At 51.1% G+C, this 18,882-nt stretch overlaps 1 protein-coding gene across 1 annotated transcript in view; it reads right to left on the bottom strand.

Annotated features, from left to right (window-relative positions):
• Nucleotides 1-18,560, bottom strand: part of LOC113835688 (serine/arginine repetitive matrix protein 3-like) — a 32,597-nt gene extending 14,037 nt beyond the window's left edge. Inside the window, 10 exon segments of the mRNA XM_027416191.2 lie at nt 1,355-1,532; nt 2,020-2,124; nt 2,662-2,712; nt 3,829-3,864; nt 3,985-4,047; nt 5,276-5,305; nt 5,669-5,749; nt 5,828-5,956; nt 14,985-15,086; nt 18,328-18,560. Of these exon segments, the coding sequence (XP_027271992.1) occupies nt 1,355-1,532; nt 2,020-2,124; nt 2,662-2,712; nt 3,829-3,864; nt 3,985-4,047; nt 5,276-5,305; nt 5,669-5,749; nt 5,828-5,956; nt 14,985-15,086; nt 18,328-18,560 (1,008 nt within the window).
• Between the last annotated feature and the right edge of the window lie 322 nt (nt 18,561-18,882).

Raw genomic sequence — 18,882 nt, 5'->3', positions numbered from 1 at the left:
GCCCCTTGGTCTTTGTGCTCAGGAAGTTTGGGGCTCATCATATTTCTTTTTAGGTTAGCTTATCAGTTCCATCCCCTGCTGGTTGCCCTCTCATACTCTGAAGACAGATCCAAGGGACATCAGTGCCCTTCTCAACTGGTGGCCTAACAAAAGCCCCAGTAGCTAGGCCGAGAACCAGGTAGTCTTTCTAGGACAGTTTAGAGGCAGGCTCTTCCACAGAAATTCTGATAACAAAAGCTTTGTGTCCTACCTCCCTTCACCTTCCTCTCTGACACCTCAGGAGGAAGAGTATTTCAGAAAACGAAGGGAGTGAAAGAAAGCAAACAAATAAAAAAAATCAAAATGAAACTGACGAGTACAGGTTCATGTTGGCTGCTGAGACCCGTGGTCTGGGGAGGGGCGGCTCACCACTTGGATGAGACGTCTTGGGCCATGCATTGTGGGTGTGGAAAGGGTCCTGCTATTCTACCCCAAGTTCCTGAGCACATCCAGTGGCCCTGTCAGCACCGCAGCACCCCCTCCTTGACAGGCCTCAGCCTCATACTCTGACAGACAGATGGTGTCTATAGACCTTTGTGTGGCCCACGTGGGGAATAAAAAGTCAGTGTTTAGTTCGGGCTCCTAGGATCACCTCACCTGCCTGAAGATCTAGAGGTGATTGTGTCCTTCCCTAGGGCTGGTGGGGACAGCTTGTGGTGGGGACCATAATGATAGGAGTGTTTTGGGTTTCTCGGTAGTGTCAAGCCTGGGAAATGAGGTTGGCAGGTTGGAGACACTGGTCCAAATTGGGCAGTGCTGGGGCCATGCACAAAAGAAGCTCATTGCAGGCCCCAAGAGAAGTGGAAAGGAGTAATGGGAGGGGTTGGGGAGGGAAGGACTCAGAGAAGGGGTAAGGGCTTGGATGTCACATGACACCCACTGGAGTTTGAGTCCCTTCATCCAGGTCCTGACTGACGTGTTTCCTGTCCACGCCTGGTCCCGGAAGGCAAGAAACCTCGGTTCATCACCAGCAGCGTATCCCAACTATCCCTACGGTTAGGCCTTCTCTGATCTTCACTTTGCCAAGCACGAAAGTGGCCCAGGCCTGCAGGTCCCCACCCCTAACCCCTCACCAGACCACCAGGCCCAGGTGGGAACAACATCCAACCGACATCCAAATGAGCATTCCAGGTGACTCCCGGCCCCGATGCCCCTTGCGGAGCACAGGTCGGAGGGCTGGGAAGGGAGACAGTGTCGGTCGGGCCACCCGTGACCCATCGACGGCCCCGCCCCGCCGGCTATCCCGCCCCAACCCTGCACGGCGCAGCCCGCGAAAGCGGTGTGGCGAACCCTCGGCAAAGCCAAGCGTACGTACATCGGGCGGGCTGTGCGCTGAGCCGGGGCGGCCCCCGTGCGCTCCGCTGCGTTGCCTGCTGCCTCCGTTCTGCTGGGGCGACCCCCATCCGCTGCCGCCCGATGGGGACGGCGACCGGCTCCCGCTGGATCGCTGGCTGCCCGTCTTCCGCCCGTCATCTCGATGCTTGGGGCTCAGCCTGGGGGAGCGGAGGGATGGGGGGAGCCGGCGTGGGACGCCCCCTCTGCAGGAAGCCTGGTTCCCAGCTCGCGCTTCCACAGACAGGGCCAGTCCAGCACTGCCTTGACTTCCCATTTAGGCTTTTCCTCCAGATAGGCACAAGCTTACTTCTGGCTGATGACCTTTGGTCCTGGGTACTGGCCCTGCACCTCTGCCCTTAGGGACACAACACTCCCCTCTATCCCCGAGTTGAGCTAAATTCATTCCCCCCCCCCTCGAGACAGGGTCTCCTGTAGCCCAGGCTGTCCTTCAACTCTACATCTAGTCTAAAATGCAGGGATTGCAGGAGTGCACCACCACAATTGGATTCTGCAGTCCTGGGGCGGTGGTCAAAGCCAGAACTTCGTGCACCCAGGCAAGCAAGCACTCTACCAGCGGGGCTAATCTCCAGCCCCCACCCAACCCTCCAAGATCACCTCTTGAGCCTACCCCGGGGTTCAGCCTACCTGCTGGGTGATCCGGAGTCGCTGTAGTGTGATGTCATCGAGGGGCTGTGGGAACTGACGCTGCTGTGGTGGTGAGACCTTCTGCCTGGGGATTCAGTGTGAGGCCTGGTGTGGGCAAGGGAGTCAGCCGGACTGAAATGTTATCTCTTTTGACCATGGTGTTGCCTGGCCTGACCTCGGGGATTTGGGGTAAGTAACTGAGGAAAACACTGTGGGATCAGCCCCACCCCCAGCACAGTCTCCTACAAAACATTACCTGAATGGGGCTGGGGCTGGGTGTGGGGTCCCCAAAACTCATCTCTGAGAGTTAGGGAAATGTGTCTTTTCCTGGAGACAGCCCCAATTTACAAATCTCATCTCTCCCTGGTCTTCTTAGAATGGAGGGGTGTGGGTGAAAAGGTCAAAGGGCAGAAAGGACAGATTGGGGCAAGGAGCCTAGGCTCCACCAGTCCTCAGTGGCCACTGGCTCACAGGCTTCCTCAGCACATTTTTTACTTGTCTATCTGGCAGGATTAGGGGACAATCCTTTTTAGCTCAAGTTGCCCTTGGAGGTTTGGTTTGAGGTAAGTTCAAGAGCTTGGCTTTGGGGTGCTAGAGGCCCAGGTTCCTGGATGGGGGAGGAGTACAGCTGAGTGCTCTTACCTCTTACGCTCTTTGTTTTTTTCTTTTCTTTTGCTCTTGAGGCTTCGAGATCTGTAGGAAGCAGAGACCAGGTCTGAGCACTGTGGCACGAGAGTGACCATAGTGCTCTGGGGCCCAGCTGAGCTCAGATAGGGAACTTCAATCTGCTCTTCTCTTAGGCCTAAACCTCCCTGGCTGCCCATCTCACCCCACAGGGTACAGCTAGGCTTCATGAAGAGGAGTGTGTATGTATGTGGTGCTGGGGCCCTCTATCACTGAGCCACACATGCCCAGTCTGTAACCTTCTGCTTTCCATAAAAACACAGGATCTCACTCCATCTCTCATCCCCAGGTAGCAACCTCTCTGATGGCATGAAATCCTTCCAAGTCCCAAACAAATAAAACAAACACCAAAATTTAGGAAAGGGCCGGATGGAAGGGTTCATTCAGCTTGCTTTGGGTCTCAGTTTCACAAGGAAAACTGATGTAGGCAGTAGTAGCTCCCTTACATGTCCTGTCCTGGTCATAGGGCTGTACATAGGATGGTGGCCACTAGGGGGAAGCAAAGGCCCACACTATCCTTCCATCTTGGGAGGGAGGAGGGCAGAAATAGGGAAAATAGGAAGGGTAGGGTGAAAAATTTTCCAGCTTCCATGCTACTAGGTACAAATAGCCTTTGGTAATTGGAATTTACCAAAGCCTGGAGACTATAGCTAGGACTGCAGGGAGGAGTCTGGCTCCCAGGGTAAGGGTGCAACTGGCCTACACCTTTTGATCCCTGACACTGAGTTGACTAACTTCTGCCTGGGCCCCTCTTCCTCCAGCCATCCCTAAAGCCAGGCAGTCAGACCTGTAGAGGGCTAACAATCTGTCTGCCAGAGACTCCACCTCTAGCTCTAGCCTGGCCACCCCCATCTTCTACCTGCTGAGCCACCCCAGCTCGGGGTCCTGATGCTTCCACCTTTGAAGAGGGCACATCAGGGCTTGCAGTTCTTTCTGGAAATCCTTGGGGCTTTTACATGGAAGTTGAACTGAAGCAGGCAAAGGCTGGCCTGTCCTCCGGCCCCGTTTGCCTCAGTGAAAGAACCCTGAAGTGGAGGATGGAGCCAGACTGGACTCAGGTCCCGCCCCCCTTCTAGTGGCTTTGGTCCCTAGAAAAGTCTGGCAACCTCTGTGTGCACAGCTCACCTGTACCGTCTCTTCCTCCGGGACCCAGAATCAGACCTGTGGAGTGACAGACAAATTCTTCTGAGTCTCCTTGGGAACAGCACCTGAGGGGCACAGCCTAGGGAATGAGACAGGCCGCAGGAGGCAGGGGTGTGTGAAGGAGAGAGGTCAAATTACCTATCTCGGCGGTGCTTCTTCACACCCTTCTTCTTCTTGCGCAGGGGGGAAGCACTCCCACAGCTGTGGACACAGGGGTGAGCCACTAGTGAGCTGGGGGCAGAGGGGAGAGGATGGGTATGGCTGAAGGGTCTTGGGGTGTGGAAGTTGGGAAGAGGTGGCAGGCTATGAAGCCCATAGTCCCTTGCATAGAATGACCTTGTATAGAAAGCCTACAGATCAGATTGGCAAAGACTCCTAAAATTGATACTACTGCCTACTCATTATCCACCTTTCTCGTGTGTGTGTGTGTGTGTGTGTGTGTGTGTGTGTGTGTGTGTGAGCACGTAGAGCCCAGAGGTCAACCTTGGACATCATTTATGAGGTACTAACCACATATGTTTATTTATTGCGTATGTACACATGACATGGAGCATGCATGGAACACAGAGGACAGCCTCTGAAAAGTTCTCTTCTTCCACTAGGTAGGTCCTGGTGACTCTACACAGGTCATCAGGGGTGATTCTACACAGGTCATCAGGGTGACTCTACACAGGTCGTCAGGGGTGGTTACAGTTTCTTTCATTGCTGAGTCATCTCACCAGCCCCTGTGTTTTCTGAGTCAGGATTTTTCACTGACTTCTGGGACATGCCACCTTGTCTAGGCGGGCCAGAGAGCCCAGCTCCTCAGTTCCTTTGTGGTGTTGTTGGCTTGGTTATTTTTGGCTTGTTTTGGAGACAGGCTTTGCTGTGTAGCCCAGGCTAGCTTTGCATTCATGGTCTTTCTACCTTGGCCCCCCAAGTGGTGGGATCACAAGAGTGTGCCCCCTATCTTGTATAGGGGAAGGGAAGATTTTATTTATTTATTTATTTATTTATTTATTTATTTATTGGTTTTTTCTTTTTTTTATTTATTGGTTTTTTTGAGACATGGTTTCTCTGTGCATCTTTGGTTGTCCTGGAACTCACTCTGTAGACCAGCCTGGCCTCCAACTCAACAGATCTGCCTGCTTCTGCCTGTGCTGGAATTAAAGGTGTGTGCCACCATGCCTGACTCGGGAAGAAATCTTCTTCGAATCTGGTTTTCTTATGGTGCTGGAGACAGAACCCAGGGCCTTGCACTAGGCAAACTCACCAGCTCTGAGATGTCTCCAGCCCTTGCAAACACTGGCACCAGAAAGTCCTGTGTCCAACCCCTAAGGTGCCAGGCCTCTTGTCTCTGGAAGATGGCCTTTTCTTCCCCACCCACAGGTGCTTCCCCCCTGGGCCCCAGCCCTACCCCCACCCTGTCCCTGTCCCCTCCATCACTGACCTGCATTCTGACTCTAGTCTCCTCTTTTTGCTGAAGGTGAATGCCAGAAAGAAAGGACAGACAGATGGACCGGGTTAGCTAGTGGCCCCAGCTTGTACCTCAGGACAGAGGAGGGAGAGGACATAGAAACGGGGGAGTTGTAGTTGAGGGCCAGTAATGACCCCCTTCCCAGGAATACCCACACTTGGAATGGGGTTTACTTGAACCCTGGGAGGACTGTCATACCCAGTGGGGGTGGGACTTACAGCGGGGCGGGGCTTATCGAATGGGCGGGACTGAGAAGTGGAGGGGTTATGCTGCAGGCTAGGGATCCAAGCGGGTGGGTAGCATCTGTGTCCCCCGTATCCCCAAGGCCCCTCCCCGCCTCGCCTTAGGACCATGCGCCGCTCTCACCGGCTCCTCCGATGAGTGCCTTTCTTTTTCTTCTTCTTCTTGGGAGGGGGCGATGCGGAGCTGCTGGACCAGTGCTTGGTCCTGGGCGAGAAGGGGCGGCGGGGGCGGTGAGAGAGGCGGCCCCGTGTTGCCCTCCCCTCTGCCGCGGCGGCCGCTCACCTGTACCCCCGGTGCCCGCGGTAGCAGGCGACCGGGCAGTCGCAATCCACCGGGCCGTCCTCCTCATCGAAGGGTGGGTACTCCAGGCCCGGCTCCAAGCCGTCCATTCTCCTCGGGGTCTCTGCCACGCTAAGGAGAAACAATGACGCTGCCCATCCGCCTCCGAGGAATGGCCTTCCCGCTGCTGCAGCCTGGCCATGGCCTGCCCTATGTCCTCTGGGTTGTATGCGGCTGGGGAGAGAGGGCTGTGCTTGCAGACCAGGGGGCTTGCCATCCCCAGCCCTGAAGGGTCTGATGAAGATTTGAGTAGCCCAGACTCTGAGGCAGTGGTTTGCAAAAGACAAAGAAACCCTAAGCTCGGTAGTGCAGGCTTGTTACATCCACTACCAGGAATGCTGAAACAGAAGGATTTCAAGTTCAAGGCCTGTCTGGTCAACCTAGCTAAGAACAAACAAACAAACTAGAAATAAATGGCTGGGGATGCAGCTTCCAGTGTCAACTGCATAGCACTGAGCAATAGGGAGACCCTGGGTTCCATCCTCAGTAACACACACACACACACAACACACACATACACACACACACACACACACACACACACGCACACGCACACGCCAAACCAAATACTGGGGATGCAGCGTTGGTAGAGTCTTCATGAGGCAATGCCACCTAAACTGGGTGTGGTAGGCACACCTGCAATCCCAATACTTTGGGGCTGGAGGCAGGATGAAGATACATGGGACTTTCAAGGCCAGCTGGGTTACATGAGATCTCAAACAACAACAAAACAATTAGATCTGTTCTGTTCATTGAGCCCCCCCTTATCCCTCACCACGTCTCCTCCCCGTACCTGTCAGCACCGCTGTCCTACCCTGGTGTCCCTACTGTCCTCCCTTCCCCTCTGCTGGATTCCCTACTATTTCAAAGGGCCCCTCCCCCATGGCTGGCATCTGCCTCTCCAGATCCCTGAGCTACCCCCCACCTCCCTTCCCTTCAGCCTTGGCCTCAGCCTCTGAAATATTCATAGCCTCTCCTCTCACCCTCCCTCCCCTCCACAGCCTCCAGAGGCCTTCCGCACCTCGAAGCTCCAGCTGCCGCCTGTCTTCATCAATCTCGGCTGGCGCCTGGAGGGTGAGGGTGGGGGCCTCAGCTCTCTGTCACCTCCAGCCCTGGATCCACTCCCCACCCCGCACAGTATCTCAGAACTCTCCATTTCGCCCAGCAGGAGCGTGACAATTCCTGTCCCTGCTCCCAACTCCCCAGACAGAGCCTCACCCCAGGCATCCTCTCAGGGATGCACAGGAGCCCTTGTCGTCGTGAGGATTCTGTCCCTAAACTACAGCGTGACCTGGGGCCTGATTAGACCCCTGACCGACCCTCTTCTTCAACTTAAGAATGGACTATTTTTCCTCTTTTCCTTCCTTTTTTTTGAGTATTTTTCTTAAAAACATTTTTAAACATTTATTTATTTACTTATATATGGGAGTGGGGCTCACATACGCCACTGTGAATATGACCGTCAGAACAGAGCCTGTTATCATCACTTCTACTCCCACAGTGTGAACTCTGGGTATCAAGCTCAGATCGTTAGGTTTAGTGCCAAGCTCCCTTACTTTACTCTCTGTGCCATGTCGGTAGCCCCGTTTCTCTCTCTCTCTCTCTCTCTCTCTCTCTCTCTCTCTCTCTCTCTCTCCTCCCTCTCCCTCCCTCCCTCCCTCCCTTCTTTCCTTTCTCTTTCTTTTTATCTCTCCCCCCCATTCTTTCTTTTTAATTGAACAAGACTACAAATGACCTTCCACAGACCTGTCTCCAGGGTGGTGGCCCCTCCCCCTCATCCCCACCTTCATCACCTTCCATGCTGGTGGAGACAGTGCCCTGGCTTCAGCACCCACACCCACACTCTCTCGGGCCACCCACACACAGCTTGCCCTTTCCCGTACAGAGGCGAGAGGCCAAGACAAGGGTACCAGCTTTGGATTCTCAAAATAGATTTGAATCCAGAAATGCCTGTGCTGGCTGACCGCAGGGAACCTTATCTCCACAGGGGGGAAGAGAGAACCCCTGGCTTGGAGCAGAGGACTAAGGAAGACTCCTTCTGAAGCTCCAGACACACAGGCCTTGTCCATGACCAGGGAGGGCATTCCCTAGTAGGGATTACTTCACAGGGGGCATCAGTTCTGGCTTATTTACACATCACAGATGCCTCTTCCTGGAAGGAACTCAAAAACAGCATACAAAGGCTGACTGTGGTGACAGGGTAAAGAAAGGCTTTACACCAGGCATGGGGTAAATACTTGTAATCCCAGTATTCAGGGAGAGGAGGCAGGAGGATCCCGAGTTTGAGGTCAGCTGGACTACACACAAGTTCAGGGTATGCCTGACCCAATCTATAGAAAGCCTGTCTCGACAGCTAACTAACTAAATAAACAGATAACTAAAGGCTGAGAAAATGTCTCAGTAGGTAAAGGCATGTGCTTCCAACCCTGAGGACCTGAGGTGGATCCCCAATGCCCTCATGATGGAGGGAGAGAACTGACCCCTGCAAACTGTCCTCTGACCTCTGACCTCCATACACATGCTTGAGATTACATTTTCTACCCCTCCCCTTTCTCTTTCCCTTTGTCACTCTCAAAATAAATGTAAAAAGTAAGAAATAAAAGGGCTGAGGCTTAGCAGATAGCTTACTGCACAACAATAGGACTAGAGTTTGGATCTCTAGCATCCACATAAAAACCCAGGCATGATAGCACACACCTGTAATCCTAGAGGTAGGAGTTGGAGACAGGAAGAGCCCTGAGGCTCCAGCCTGTCCAACAGAAGTGGTGAGTACCAGGTACAGAAAAACCCTGCCACAAAAAAACTCATGTAGAGAAAAATAGAGGAAGACATCCCATTGTCTTCTGGCTTTCACATGTACACACATGGGTGTGAGCATATGCTTACATACATGAATACACATGCATATACCATCTCTGGCAATTTAGAGGAAACCTGGTCTCAAACTAAAAAGTAAAAACAGGGCTGTGAGGGTGGCTTAGAGGTAGAGCCCCTGCCTAGAATCCCCCAGTGAGGGGCTGGGGTGTGGCTCAGTGGTAGATTACCTGCCTAGAATCCCCCAGTGAGGGGCTGGGGTGTGGCTCAGTGGTAGAGCCCCTGCCTAGAATCCCCAGTGAGTGGGCTGGGGGTGTGACTCAGTGGTAGAGCCCCTGCCTAGAATCCCCCAGTGAGGGGCTGGGGTGTGACTCAGTGTAGAGCACCTGCCTAGAATCCCCCAGTGAGAAGCTGGGGGCATGGCTCAGTGGTAGAGCTCTTCTTTAGTGTGAGGCCCTGAAATCAGTCCCTAGCAAATTGAGTAACAATAATTATGATCCAACTTGGAAACACCAAGCTGTCCCTGACAGCCTTGGAGCCACCACACAGATATTTGGGAAGCTTTTGGGGGGGTGATAGACTAATGTGATCCTCCTGCCTCCACAGAACCAGACACCCCCACATCCTTTAATTCAAACTTCTCTGCTCTTGCTCATCTTGAAGCTGGTGGGTTCCTCCCATCTGTCCTTGTCTCCCTCCAATAACATGTCCAGCCCTCTTGAGTTCTAAGGTCCATCACCACCCACACAGCTCCTCAGCCACACAAATGCCTGGCATGTAAAAAACAGTCTTTAGCTAAAGGTAAGGGCATCACAAGTAGCTTGTGGGTGAGCTGGTGGGAGGAGGGAGCTTCATCTGATACAGACTTGAACATGATGAAGGTTATTTACAAAACCAAGTGGTTCCCTTTGGGCAATGCCTGATACAGGACCTTTCTGGTCTTTGTAACTGCCCAGTTAGGTTGACACTGGAGTCCTTCATGCACCTTTTGCTCTCTGCTTCTTCTCCCTTCTCTGGGATTCCTTCTCTGATGGCTCCATCTCCAGGATGTCTTCCTCTATAACTCTCAACTGTATTTGAAGAAATTTATTTTGTGTGATTGTTTTGCCTGCACACCATGTGCATGCAGTGCCTGTAGAGGCCAGAAGAGGGCGTTGGATTCCCTGGAACTGAAGGTAGGGATGGTTGTGAGCTAGCATGTGGGTGCTGGAGCTGAATCCCAGTTCTCTGCACGAGTATCAAGTGCTCTGAGCCATCTTTCCAGCTTCTCCACCTTAGTTTTTGGGGACAAAGACCTCTCACTGAACCTGGAGCTCACTGGTAGAACTAACTAGCTAGCCAGCAAACCCCTGGGACCCACGTGTTTCTGCCTCTCTGGTGCTCATCTTGCAGAGATATGCTGAGAATCCAAATGCAGTTCCTTACACATTTGCAGCAAGTATTTTACTCACTGAGCCATCATCTCCCCAGCCCCCGTTTATCATTACTTTTTAACTTTTATTTTTTTGTGTTGCTGTTGCTTCGTGTACCAAACACCAGATTTACTTAACATGTCTTGCTCTTAAATCCATGTTTGTCCCCTAGTTGATGGTTCATTGTGTCTATGGAATAGGGAGATGGGTATGGGAGGATGGGAGTGTCGTCCCACCACACAGGTGACCACCATAGGCAGAGATAGTTGGCTATGCAGGGAAAGGGTGTATTGAGTCAGATGCAGCGGCATTTACCTGTGATGCCAGCATTTGGGAGGTGGAGGCAGGAGGATCAGGAGTTGCAGGTCAGCAAGTTAGAGGCCGGTATAGGCTACATGAAACCTATTCTTTTTAAAAAAATTTTATTTATTTAATATGTATACAACATTCTGCTTCCATGTATATCTGCACACCAGAAGAGGGCACCAGGCCTCATTACAGATGGTTGTGAGCCACCATGTGGTTGCTCAGGGCCTCTGGATGAGAAGCTGGTGCTCTTAACCTCTGAGCTATCTCTCCAGCCCCCTTGAAACCTATTCTTAAAGAAACTAAAAATGGAGAGGGAAAAGGGGAGATGACTTAGTTGGTAAGGGACTTGCTATGTAAGCATAAGAACCCAAGTTCAACCCCAGAACCTACGTAAAAATCTGGGTATAAGGATGTGCTCAAATGAGCCCAGCATTGAGGAGAGAGAGAGACAGGAGGACCTTTGGAATGTGCTGCCCAGACAGTCTAGCCTAATGGTGAGCTCCCAGTCAGTGAGAGATTCTGTCACAAAATACAAGGTAGATAGAAACTGAGGAAGATAACAATGCTGATCTGTGGCCTACACACACACACACACACACACACACACACACTTGCTTCTCACTGGCTGTTCTTCATGCCAACTTTTGTTTTTAATCAAAAAGAGACTTTGGGGGTAATTTTTATTACATTTAGTGTGTGTGTGTGTGTGTGTGTGTGTGTGTGTGTGTGTGTGTGTGTGTGTGGTGAGCATATGTGCTACAATTGTGCCTGTGGAGGTCAGAGGATGACTTGCTGGACTTTATTCTATTTATCCACTATGTTAGTCCCAGGGATCAAACTCGGGTCATCAGGTTTGATGGCAAACACCTTTACCCACTGGCTGGGATGTCAACACTGTTTACTTAACTGCTTTTGTTTTCCATTAGCCAGGAGCATATTGGTCCAAGCAGAAGAGGAGCAAGCCAAAATAGTGGTGGGATTCTGGGCAAAGGATATTTCTTCTCTCCTCATACACTCAGTCACCATGCCACCTGGCCTTACACGGGCCTTCAACGGCAGTAAAAACAGGGAAGAATCAGGCCTGTATTCTTTCATCTCGTGCCTCGAAGTGCAGGGCAAACATTGATCCTATGTCTATTATGATAATTGCTAGTCCCGGGGCCAGGCAGTATTGGGAGCACTTTCCATGTATTTATCTCATTTAATCATTGAGTATTCAGAACAAGCCTTTGACATGGGAGTCATCATTAAAATTCCTATCTCACAGATAAAATGATGAGGTACAGGGAGGTCACACCACGTCTAAAATTAGACGTGTGGAGAAAATGACTAGACTTTGTTCACACTGTGTTAGAAAGTAGCTTGTAAACATTGCTTCTGCAAGCCTGCTTTCCCCAAACACTGTGCTATATTATATAACTGTGAAACTCTCTCTCTCTCTCTCTCTGAAACAGAATATCTGGCTGCAAGTCTGATGACCTGAGTTCAATCCCTGGTGCCCACATAGTGAAAAGAGAGAGCTGACCCCTGCAAGTCGTTTTTCATATGCATGCCATGGAACATGCACATTTGCATGCACACGTATGCACACGCACACACAACCAAAAATTAAAAGTATGAATAAGTAAGCTGTTGGGAGGTCGTGAGCTTTGGGAGGCAGGGCCAGCTGGAGGAAGTGGGTCATTGTGGGGAATGTCTTTGATAGACTTACGTTGTCCTTTTCTATCCCTGTCTGTCTGCTAGTTTCTGGCTCCATCTATTCCTACATGCTTCCTCTGCCACAATGATTAAACCTCCTATACTATGAACAAAACAGCCCGAGTTGTCTGTGTCACATACTTTGACCTCGGGTCTGGAAAGGGAAAAACACTGTGTTCCCGACACCCAAGGGATCCACCTTCCAACGTTTCCAGGGAAACATCTCTAAATAACATGTGATCATATTCTGCTTCCTGTCAAAAGCCTTCTTCTGGATTCTGTAGGGTCATTTCTAGACATGGCGGCAGTATAATATTCTGATGGTAGTCTGGAGAGAAACAATCGCTCAAATCAGTCCGTTAACCCAAGGGTGGGGGGTGGGGTGGTGGTGGTGCTGGTCGATTTCTAGGGATGATACCACCTCTGTCCTGAAGCCAGTGTGAGCTCCTAGTGACCCTCAAAGGTTCTCAGGGCGGAGCCTCTTCATTCTAGGTGTGCCTCCATTGTTTAATTTTGTAATTAGTTTTATTTATTTTATTTTATGTGTGTGTGTGTGTGTGTGTGTGTGTGTGTGTGTGTGTGTGTGTGTTTTGCTTGCCTGTCTATATGTGCACCATGTACATGCTTTAAGCCCATGGAGGTCAGAGAAGCACATCAGGTCCTCTGGAACTGGAGTTAGGGATGGCTGTGAGCCACCATGTGGGTACTGGGATTTGAACCTGGGTCCTCTGCAACGAGTGCTTCCAATCACTGTGCCAACTCCCCAGCCATCTCCTCTTAGTGTTTAACTTAGGAGATTCCAAATTTGGGGGCCAGGGGCATATTTGTGTGGTAGAGAACTTACCTAACATGCCCCCAAACAGTAGTCTATAAATCATGGAAGGTCAAGATTGGAGACCTAGGCATAAATGCAGGGACTGGGGGCTCTATGGAGTCTGGCAGTTGGCAGGCAGCATGGAGACAGCCAGGCAGAAGGGAATAAGTCAAAGATAATTGAGCATATGGCATTGTTGGCAGCACATAGATGATGGCAGTGGCCACCCAGCACAGTGATGCGTGTCTGCCATGTGCCAGGTATTGATCCACACACTTACATTCATTTATGTTTTTCTCATGCTGGAAATGGAAATAGAGCCTCCTGCATACTACAAAGGGCTTCAAAATTAAGCCACACCCTCAGAGCCTTGTGGGGGTGCTCTAGGCAAGCACTCTACAGCTGATTCATGTCCCAGATCTTCCCTGAGGGATTCTCGGCAAGTGCTCTACCACTGGGATAGCCTATGTGGTGGGCATCAGTACCTTTATTTTAAATATAAAGATATGAAAATCCAGAAAAGTCAAGGTCTGCCCAAGTCATACAGCTGGGATCCAGCAGCCAGGATGGTATCCTTGGACTTAGAGATTTTGAGAGATGTATGGAGTGTCTATCTCTCTTACCTAGGCATCAAAGATGTGAAAACTGGCTCATATTCCAGGTTCATATGTGGCCAGACAGTGGCAAGCCCTTCCTTACCCTTCTATCCTTAAGCAGACAAGCTCGGTTTCAGTACCACGGACAGCACCAACATGGTGGAAGGAGACAAGTAACTCCCATAAGTTGTCCTCTGACCTCCACAAGCACACCCGGGCATGCACGTACACTGACATACTCATGCACATGCACACACACTTGTGTAAGCATGTGAGCACACACACACACTAAGTAAATAAATGTTAAAACAAAACCAAAATGTTTCTTCCTTCCCTAGCAACCATAATTGCTCATAGAGCCTTGGAGAGTGTTTTCTTATTTGTTGTTTTTTTCGAGACAGGGTTTCTCTGTGTTCCAGCTCTGGCTGTTCTGGAGCTCACTCTGTAGACAAGGCTGGCCTTTAACTGAAAGATCCACTTGCCTCTGCCTCCCAAGTATCCCAGGCTGGTCTTGAACTCACTATGTAGTTTGACAGTCCTCCTGTTTCAGAATCTAGAATCACTGATCAAGTTTTTGTCGAACAGAAGTGTACAGAAGTTTGGGGACTCAGGAAGGTACCTACTCCTGAGCTGGTCCCACTGCGAAGAGAAAGAGCAGGAGCCTTTCCCACAGCCTCTTTGCACAACCTCAGGGAAAGGACTGTTACCAAGGGGGTTATCCTCTGAATGTAGCCTGTAGAATTAGCTGAGTACACTGTGTGGCATGGGGATGGGCTACACTTCGCCATCTCCCTAATTCAACCCGAACCATTTTCTACACATATTTTTTCCTTCCTATGCTGGGACTTGAATTTAGGGCCTTCGACATGCTAGGCAAGAGCTCTAATGCTGAGCCACATTAGGCAGGGGCTCTACCACTGAGCCACACCCCAGCCCCTCACTGGGGATTCTAGGCAGGTGCTTGACAGCTGAGCCACACCCCAGCCCCTCATTGGGGATTCTAGGCAGGTGCTTGACAGCTGAGCTAGCCCCCTTCCCATTGGCATTTGGGTTTCTACAATCTAAGGCACGTCACATGCTTCCCCTGGAGTTCATTTCACAGGTGGGAATAACTAACCCACAGGTTAACTTGTAGCTTGCTCATGGTCAAACAAGTCAGTGGTAATGTTGGGGTCTGAACATCTCTGAAGCACCCTGGCTTGTTGATATCATCCTTGATTTGAGATCTGGGCCCTCCTACTGCTGACCCATATACAGGACCCAGAAAATGGCCCTCTGGGACCTCAGGTGTCCATACCTGTACTCTGGGCTAGGCCAGAACTTCCAATTGACAGAGTCCTTGACCTCTCCCTCACTCACCCCAACCTCTAATAGTACATCTGGACAACCCCCCCGCCCCCCGCCGACACCCAGTTGCAGCATGAAATGCCCGTTCTGTCACCCAGGCAAATACTCACATGTGGGCCCCAGGCCGGTCCTCCCTGGTCACTACTCCCTCCTTCTCCATCAGCATCTGCCGGAAGGTCCCCACCTTCTGTTGGATCTCCTCCTCTGAGTACCTGTGGGCACGGGGACCGTGAGGGCTTGCTGCTAATTTTAGGTCACCACTTCAGCTCCCTCCCACCTGCTCTCCAGTCCTTGGTCACAGTGCATTCTCTCATTGGTAACTTTTTTTTGTAGGAGTTTTGTTATTCTCTCTCAATGTACCCCCTCCCTTCCCTTCTCTTCTCTCCCCTCCTCACCCTATCTTTTGCTTTCTTTCAGTCCCCTCCTCTCTTCTCCTCTCCATCCTTCCCCTCCTCCTTTCCCTTTTCCCCTTCCTTCCTTCCCCCCTTCCCCACACGTTCTTCTCTTCTCCTTCCTTTCTCCATTCCTTCCCCTTTCCTCTCTGTATTTTGTATTTTTCTTCTCCCTCTCACCTTTCTTAATAATGTTTATTAGGCTCATCTAACAAACATTTAAAAGTTTGAATTACTATTCTATGTGTGAGTGTTTTGCCTGTATGTATATCTGAGATCCACATGCATGTCTGGTGCCCTAAGAGGCCAGATTCTAGGAGACAACAGATCCCTGCAACTGGAGTTACAGATGGTTATGAACCACTGTGAGGATGCTGAGAATCAAACCCAGGTCCTTGGAAGAACAGCTGGTGCTCTTAACTGCTGAGCCATCTCTCCAGCTCCTCAACTATCTATCTATCTATCTATCTATCTATCTATCTATCTATCTATCTATCTGTTTTGGTGATAGAGTCTTGCTATGTAGTTCAGGCTAGCTTGCAACTCACTTGTAATCTAAGCTGCTCTCTACCCTATTATACTCCCGCCTTAGCATTTCAGAGCTGGAATCACAGGCTGCCCGCATGACTGTGTACACACAGTTTATGTCTGATGCAGCACTAACAGATGTCCGTGGCTGTCAGTGAATGAATCTTCGGTTTTCATTCTTCATAATGGAAGACATGGTGACAGAATAGGAATGGGGGAGGAGAGAGGGTCTTATCTTCCTTTGTCTTCTGCTCAGGATCCACTGCCTCTTCCTATGGCAGGCACAGCCCTCACCACTCAGCCTGCTCATGGAAATGGTATGCCTTTCCCTCTTGTTTCTTGCTTATCTTTTCTTCAACAAACATTTTACACAAGACTAACATGGCTTTCAAAAGCTTATTTTTTAAAGCAAAACCCAAGCATGCCCTTTATTTATATTTATTTATTGGTTTTTCAAGACAGGGTTTCTCTTTGTAGACCTGGCTGTCCTGGAACTCACTTTATAGTCCAGGCTGGCCTTGAACTCACAGAGATCTGCCTGCTTCTGCTTCCCAAGTGTTGGGATTAAGGGTGTGCACTACCACCACCTAGCACTTTAAATTTATTCTTTTTATTTTTTAAAATGTGTGATCTGAGCGGTGGTGGTGCATGCCTTTAATCCCAGCACTCAGGAGGCAGAGACAGGTGGATCTCTGTGAGTTTGAGGCCAGCATGATCTACAGAGTGCCAGGATAGGCTCCAAGGTTACACAGAGAAACCCTGTCTCAAAAAAACAAAAACAAAAAAGAGTGTGTGTGTGTGTGTGTGTGTGTGTGTGTGTGTGTGTGTGTGTTGTGTGTGCTTGCATGCATGTGTGTGTATTTGTGAGTGTGAGTGTATTTACTGGGGCATGTGTGTCCATGAGTGCAAGAGTGTCTCTGGGTGTATGCCTGTGTGTGTGATCCTGTGTATGTTTGTGTATGTGCGTGCTGGTGTGTGTGTGAGTGCTTAAGGGTGTGTGTGAGTTTGTGTGTGTGACTGACGACAGGAGTGACTTCCCATCCCAGCATTATTCATCCCAGTGACTAGTTCAAGGGGAAAGCTCAGCTTGCAGTGTTAAAGGTCATGATGACTTAGCAGAAGCTGCAGGAAGCCTGCATACTTAGAAGGACCCTTGTGTTTTCTTGCCTGGCTTGGCATCCCTATCCATTTAATAGATTGTGGAAATGGAGGCCTTGAGCTGTCATTTATGTTTATATATGCTTCACAACACTGGATATATCTAGGACATGGAGAATGCACCTCGTCTCTGTGGCTTCTGTGAGTTGGAGCTTAATCTACATCTTCAGAGACAGTTTCTAAGTTGTCTGTACTAACAGATAAATGAAGGTGACCTGGGCTTGCAGCTCCACTTAGCTGGTCCAGACCCTGCTTCCTTGCCAGATGAGGTTGTTGGCTCCCAGTGCTCTTTAGATTCAACTCCAACTCAGGTACCTAGGTCTCCCTGAACACCCCTCCCTACTCCAACCCTGCCTTTGTTCTGCCAGACGTTTCTGGTCCCTCCCATACCAGTGTTGCAGACTAAGATCGACCTTCAATCAGTCTCATCAGACATGGGACCTGCCACAAGCCTGATCAGGCCCTGGCCACATCCCAGTCTTGCTTCTAGATCCACTCACAATGCAAGACCAAGCTCCCTGCCTAGTGTTGGTCTCGGACATGCCCTATCCTGTTGCACCAATATCCTGGGCACAGCTCCACCATATCCAGTCAGACTGCCTCAATTAGAACAGCCAAGCCCCTTGTTGGTGTACTAAGCTCTGTAGTGCAGCTCTGACACACCAAGTCCCTGGGTGCAACTCTACCACTGCCAAGTTCACAGTCTCACCACATCGCACTCTAGACACAGCCGCTCCCCAGTCCAGACTAATAGCTTCAGCACTCCTCCCGGGGGCAACACTCGACTATCACCTGTCCACACCCCTTTGCAGTGTTTGGCCGCACTCCTACTCCGCCCTTCTTCACCAAGCTCAAAAGCACAGCCCGACCACTTACATCTACACCCCTACTCTGGCTTCATCCTATCTCTCCCCAGCCAGTAACTCTGACTAGTCCTGCCTCTCCTCTGTATCCGGTCTCTGGGCACTGCCTGACCATCCCTTGGTCAGAGCCGCTGCATAGACCGGCCATGCCCATCGAGACCACATACCAACGGTATCCCCTGTCTAGCTCCGCCCTATCCGCTTCTTCATGACTAGAGCATAAACCAACCACGCCACTACTCTGGACTCGCCCTCACCAGGTACTCAGTCCCCCGCCTCGCCCCGCCTCACCTGTCTCTGATTCCGCTTACTATATCCAACCACGCCCCCTGTCTGTCTCTGCCCCGCCCTGCTGCGCCAAGTCCCGGAGTGTAGCGTAACCGCGGTCCTACCCCTCCTTGTCCTGGCCCCGCCCACCACCACGCCCACCACGGGCCCGCCCCGCCCCTGACAGCTCCCCGCGGCGTCTCGAACGTGGTCTGACCCCGCCCCTCTCGTCCTTCCCGGCTCACCCCTGCTCCTCCATCATCTCCTGTAGCTCCATGCACTTGAGCTCCACGCGCCGCTTGCGCTCGTGGTCCAGGATCTCCCGGTGTGCGCGCTTCACCAGGCCGGGCTCGGCGGCGCGCAGCTCCTCCTCCGCGCGCGGCCAGGTCCCGGACGAGGCTCCGGGCTGCGGGAAGCCGTTGGCGGCGTCGGGCGGGGATGGCATGCCGGCAGCCCCGTTGTTGACGGTGGAGGACATGACAGCTGTCCTCGGCGGCAGGCCCTGCGGGACAGACAAAACACGAGGCGGGGTGGTCACCTCTCGGCCATCCGCTAAGCTTCCACTATGCGGCTTAGTTTGGGGCCCACTCGCAGCTCTAATCTGCTTGCTCTTAGGCTGTAGAGGGACAGCGGGTGACAGGTTGGCACCATCACTTCAGGACATGAATGTATTTCACGCTAATCTTTCCCCATTCGTCAAGTGGGTGGGGATCTTTGTGTTTTGTTTTTACTTCTTTTTTTTTTCTTAGACAAGGTTTTCTATAGCCCAGCCTCCTCTCCAACTATCTCTATAGTCAAGT

The sequence above is a fragment of the Cricetulus griseus genome, chromosome 4 (assembly GCF_003668045.3).
Source record: "Cricetulus griseus strain 17A/GY chromosome 4, alternate assembly CriGri-PICRH-1.0, whole genome shotgun sequence".
NCBI classification, from domain to species: Eukaryota; Metazoa; Chordata; class Mammalia; order Rodentia; family Cricetidae; genus Cricetulus; species Cricetulus griseus.
The sequence above is the reverse complement of the archived record's forward strand: the minus strand, read 5'-3'. Positions and strand labels throughout refer to the sequence as shown.